The 5,863-nt window shown below is 44.8% G+C and overlaps 1 protein-coding gene across 5 annotated transcripts in view; it reads left to right on the forward strand.

Moving 5' to 3' along the window:
• LOC122541370 (zinc-binding protein A33-like) overlaps nt 1-5,863 on the forward strand; it is a 43,869-nt gene that overhangs the window by 2,439 nt on the left and 35,567 nt on the right. For 2 of the 5 annotated variants that reach the window (XM_043678075.1, XM_043678078.1), the window contains exons 1-2: nt 1,440-1,538; nt 2,458-2,924. In XM_043678075.1, the coding sequence (XP_043534010.1) occupies nt 2,511-2,924 (414 nt within the window). In that variant the 5' untranslated portion in view covers nt 1,440-1,538; nt 2,458-2,510. Of the gene's footprint in view, nt 1-1,433; nt 1,539-2,457; nt 2,925-5,863 lie in introns of those variants that run through there. The other 3 variants (XM_043678077.1, XM_043678076.1, XM_043678079.1) reach the window with 3 other exon arrangements.

A 5,863-nucleotide genomic window follows, 5' to 3' on the forward strand; every position in this document is an offset into this window, starting at 1 on the left:
GAATGAGCCTACCATGGGGAACCTTATCAAATGCCTTGCTGAAGTCCATATACACCACATCCACAGCTCGACCCTCATCAACCTTTCTAGTCACATCCTCAAAGAATTTGATAAGGTTTGTGAGGCATGACCTGCCCCTCACAAAGCCGTGTTGACTGCATTTAATCAAGCCATGCTCTTCCAGATGGTCATAAATCCTATCCCTCAGAATCCTTTCTAACACCTTGCAGATGACAGACGTGAGACTTATTTATAAGTCATATTTATATTTTGATTAAGGGGCATTAATGTATGTATTAAACACTGATTTTTAAGCCTACCTTTATCTTTTCTCCCAAAATCATATTCATATTTCAAATAATGGGTATTAATGTTTATATCAAACACTGCGATTTAATCCTCCCCTTATCTTTTCTCCCAAAGTCGTATTTATATTTCGATTAATGGGCATTATTGTGTATGTCAAACACTGCTTTTTAAGCCTCCCCTTATCTCTTACCCCCAAAGTTGTATTTATATTTCGATTAATGGGCATTAATGTATACATTAAACTGCTTTTTAAGCGTCCCATTATCTTTTCCCCCAAATTATATTTCAATTAATGGGCATTAATGTCTATGTCAAAGCTGCTTTTCAATTTTACCCTTATATTTGCTCCCCCCCACCCCAAAAAATTCACATATCGGTTAATGGGTATTTACGTATGAATGAAAACTGCGATTTCAGCTTACCTTTATCTTTTCCCCTGCAGTCATGTTTATATATCGATTAATGGGCATTTATGTCTATATCAATGCTGCTCTTGCAGCCTCCCCTTTTCTCATCCCCTGCTATCCGCTTTCTAAATCAAAATTGATCCATCTCCAAGTTTCTTTCCTGTCATCGAAGTGGAAACTTCTGGAAAATCGCAGCAGCTGAGGGTGGCACAAGGCAGGTGGTGGTCAACCTTTCTCTCAAACTACCCCAAATCTATCCATGTATTAAGCCGTGGAATTGTTGTCTGTGTCTGGAATGAATATCATTTAAGCTGGGTTCAGTATCCTCAGGAGGAATTTCTGGAGGTTGGGAGAGAAATATTTGCTCTTGGTGTCTTGTCCTTTTGGAAGGGAAAGACCAAGTTGAGATTTAATCAAAGTTCATCTCTTTCCATCCTTCCCCCGTCTCTTTAAATTAGGTAAGAGCATGAGTTTACTTCCATTCATTTCTTCATGGGATGTGAGAACAGCATTTGTTCCCCATTCTTTGAACTGGCTTTGCTATAGCGTCATTTCAGGGAGTAAAAGGTATCACTTGGAGTCAGCCACATTGCTGTGGACCCGGTGTCACATTTCGGTCAAACCAGATAAGGAATTGGGACTCAGCGACGTTTTTTCCCATCAGTAAGTGAGGATAGTGTCTGTGGTAACCACGACTTTTTTTTTAACTCATTCACGGGATGAGGACATCGCTGGATAACTGGTATGTATTGACAATCCCAGCAGGCAGTTAAGAGTCAGTTACATTGCTGAGGATCTGGAGTCACATTTAGGCCAGACCAGGTAAGGGCAGCAGTTTCCTTCTCTAATGTCGTTTAAACTGAGGTTAGCTTTCAATTCCAGACGAGTAATGGAGTCTTGGAGTTATTCATCCAGCAACATTACCACTGCGCTACCATTTGAATGTCAGTGACAAAGTGCTCACAACTCAAAATCGTAAAGGGAGTAGATGTACTGAGAGTGTATTAGTAATGAGTTTACATCGAGAGTAGTTGGAAAATTAAATGTTCTGTCTAATTGGAAAGAGGGTAAAGGAGTGATTGTTGTTTTTTAAGACAAGTTGTAGAAATATATGATGCAGGAAAGACGCAAGACTAATTGATGAGAAAGGGGCAGCAAAATTATATTTTTATTGTTTGAGCAAAGGCATTATGGGCCCAGTGGCCTCTCATGCAGTCAGCTCTATCAGCTTGTAGAGTGGTTTTCATATTATTTGGATGTCCCTTGGTGCTTTACAATCAATAAAGGACAAATTAAGGAATAGTCAATTATATTTTGCAGGAAACACCGCAGGTGATTTGCACACAAGGTCCCATAAAATGTGGAAGTTGGTATTTTATTGATTACAAGACAAATATTGATCAGAGTACAGTGGACAACTCCTCAGCTTTCAAAATGTTGCAAGGTCTTTTTTTTACCTCAGAGGATAGACAGGAATCACAGTTTAATATCTCACCTGAAAACCTGTACCTCTGACAGAGCAGCACTCCCTGAGGTTGTGACCAGTAACAGCCAAGACTGTGGGCTGAAGCCTCTTGAGTTTATGTTGAACCTAAGACCTTCCAATTTAGACGAGAGTGCTACCCATTAAATTGTGGCTGACTATATGATTAAAAATTGAAACTTTTCAGGAATGAAGCTAAGAGGGAATGTAAGTTATAATGTTTACGCATTAATTTTGACTTTTTTAATCTGTATTAAGGTGGATAGTTAAGAGAGCTTGGAATTGGATGGACGTTGCAAATTGTTTTGAGAATGGCTACGAATCATCATGTGAACCGCCTCTTCAGTGAAGTGACCTGCTCCATCTGCCTGGATTTCTTCCAGGAGCCGGTGGCACTGGAATGTGAACACAATTTCTGCCGTCTCTGTATCTCCAGGACCTGGGAGCAGGGTGGTGCTTTCTACTCCTGCCCTGAGTGCAGGGAGGAGTTCCACGAGAAGAAGCTAAAGCCGAACCGCATGCTGGCCAATATTGTGGAGGGGGTGAGGGAGCTCAACCTCCAACCTCGCCAGGGTCACCCAACCTTCTACTGCCAGCAGCACGATGAGCGCCGCAAGCTGTTCTGCCAGGACTGTCAAGCAGCCATCTGTGTGGTGTGCTCCTGTGCAAAAGAACACCAGGGCCACAGCTTCATCCCTGTTGAGGAGGCTGCTGTCCTGTACAAGGTAAGAAGGTTGTGGATGTACAAGTAGAGAGGAAGAGGGCTGAAAGATGTATGGGGTAAATATAGGAATGTTTTACTTATTTACTCACGGGCATCGCTAGCTGGATCAGCACTTATTGCCCAACCCGAGTTGCCCTTGTGAATGTGGTGAGTTGCAGTCCACACGCTCAAGGTAGACCCACTATGCCCTTCAGGAGGGGATTCCAGGCAACCATGAAGGGACAGTAATGTATGTCCAAGTCAGGATGGGGAGTGGCTTTGAGGGGAACTCGGGTGGTGGTGTTCTCATGTATCTGCTCCCCTTGTTCTTCTGGGCGGAAGAGTTTGAGGGTTTGGAAGACATATGCTGTAAAGAGGGCACCAAATGGTGGACAGCCCCAGTGGTAGAGGAGGTTTCTGCGGTGGTTTGGCTTCAGTGGCCTTGGGTGGGGCTGAGGCTGCGGTAGTTCGTGGAAGGGGTCCTGATGCTCATGGTAAAAAGGCTGAAAATAAGGAGTGTGTGCTAGGAACGAAACTTGGTGGTTGGTAAAGGAAGTGAAAATCAATACTCGGGGAAATTTACCTCTCTCCCTACCATCACTGAGTCTGAAATAATCGATTTCTTCCTGGGATCAGCCTTAAAGGACAAAGTTCTCAAGATCTGCAAACTCATGCTGGTCAACATACAAGAATTAAAGCTTTTGTTGCAATTGGTGACTATAATGGACATATTTGTTTGGGTGTCAAATGCTTGAATTGGTCATCAGTTGGCAAAGCTGTCAATCATTCCTGTAAAGAGGGCTTAAACTGGGGTAGCAAAATTGGAAAACTCCTCGCTGTACCATACAATGTTACACCTCTGTTCAAGAAGGGACAGAGGCAGAAGACAGGAATCTATAGGCTGGTTAGCCTGACCGTGGTCATTGGTAAGATTTTAGAATCCATTATTAAAGATTAGATTGCAGAGCACTGGGCAGTGTATGGTAAAAATAGAGCTGAGTCGACAAAACTCCGTCAAGGGGAGGTTAGCACTGACAAATCTGTTAAAATTCTTGGCGGAGGTAACGAGCATGTTAGATGAAGGAGAACCAGTGGATGTGAACTGTTTGGATTTCCAGAAGGCCTTTGACAAGGTATTGCACAAGATGCTGCTAAATAAGATAAAAGGCCATGGTGTTAGGGGCAAAGTATTAGAGGATTGTCTGACTGGCAGAAGTCAGAGTGGGGATAAAGGGGTCTTTTTCAGGATGCCAGCTGGTGATGAATGGAGGTCAAAATGGGGTCCACATTGGGACCATAACTCTTCACATAATACAGTAATGATCTGAGAAAGGAACTGAGAGCATTATTGCAAAGTTTGCAGATAACAGAAAGATAGGCAGAGCAACAGGGAAGCAGTGAGGCTGCCGAAGAACTTGGACAGGCAAAGGGAGTGGGTAGGGAAGTGATAGATGAAATACCATGTGGGAGAGTGTGATGTTATACACTTTGATATGAAGAACAGAGGTGAAGACTATTTTCTAAATTGGGAATGGCTTGGGAACTCTGAAGCACAAACGATTTGGGAGTCCTTGTTCGGGATTCGCTTAAAGTTAATACGCAGGTTCAGTTGACAGTTAGGAAAATGCAATATAGAACGTAGAACATTACAGCGCAGTACAGGCCCTTCGGCCCTCGATGTTGCGCCGACAAGTCATACCAATCTGAAGCCCATCTAACCTACACTATTCCATGTACATCCATATGTTTGTCCAATGTCGACTTAAGTGCACTTAAAGTTAGCGAATTTACTACCGTTGCAGGCAAAGCATTCCATACCCTTACTACTCCACACCTGAGGAGTGACTACCTCCCTGTAACTCCTGTCAATAACCCCCTGTGCCTCCCAAATGATCCTAACATCTGATATCTGTGTTCAAGAGAGCTAGAATATTAGAGCAAAAATGTACAGCTGAGACTGTCTTTGGGAGAACACCTATTTAAGGAACTGCTGGACGTGCACATGTAGGTTCACAGGAATGATTCTCCGGGGAAGCGAAAATCATGGAGGAGTTGGAGGGTGTGGGTGGTGTCCTGAACGTAGTTGGGGAGTTCTTGGACTAAGGGGGACAGGCCCGTGTCGAGGTATGCAGAGATGAGTTCCGTGTGGCATGAGCAGGCTGAGACAATGGGTCAGCCGGGTTAGTCCGGTTTGTGGAGTTTGGGCAGGAGGTAGAAATGTGTGGACTCAAAGCCCTCCGCTTCTTCCTTTCCTGCCATACCAATCAGTACCCTTCCACTGACACCCTCCTTCGACTGACTGAACTGGTCCTCACCCTAAACAGCTTCTCTTTCCAATCCTCCCACTTCCTCCAAACCAAAGAAGTAGCCATGGGCACCCGCATGGGCCCCAACTATGCCTGCCTCTTCATAGAATATGTGGAACAGTCCATCTTCCGCAGCTTCACTGGCACCACCCCCCACCTTTTCCTCCGCTACATCGATGACTGTATCGGTGCTAACTCGTGCTCTCATGAGGAGGTTGAACAGTTCATCCACCTTCCACCCCGACCTCAAATTCACCTGGACCGTCTCAGTCTCCTCCCTCCCCTTCCGAGACATTTTCATTTCTATCTCAGGTGACCGAATCAACGGACATTTACTATGAACAGACCGACTCCCACAGCTACCTAGACTACACCTCCTCCCACCCTGCTCCCTGTAAAACTCCATCCCATAATCCAAATTCCTTCTTCTCAGCCGCATCTGCTCCCAGGTGGACCAGTTCCAAAACTGTACAATCCAGATGGCCTCCTTCTTCAAAGACCGCAATTTCACCCCAGACGTGATCGACGATGCCCTCCACCGCATCTCCTCCACTTCCCGCTCCTCCGCCCTTGAGCCCTGCCCCTCCAATCGCCCCCAGGACAGAACCCCACTGGTCCTCACCTACCACCCCACCAACCTCCATATACATCGTAT

Source organism: Chiloscyllium plagiosum, chromosome 37 (assembly GCF_004010195.1).
Source record: "Chiloscyllium plagiosum isolate BGI_BamShark_2017 chromosome 37, ASM401019v2, whole genome shotgun sequence".
Lineage (NCBI taxonomy): Eukaryota > Metazoa > Chordata > Chondrichthyes > Orectolobiformes > Hemiscylliidae > Chiloscyllium > Chiloscyllium plagiosum.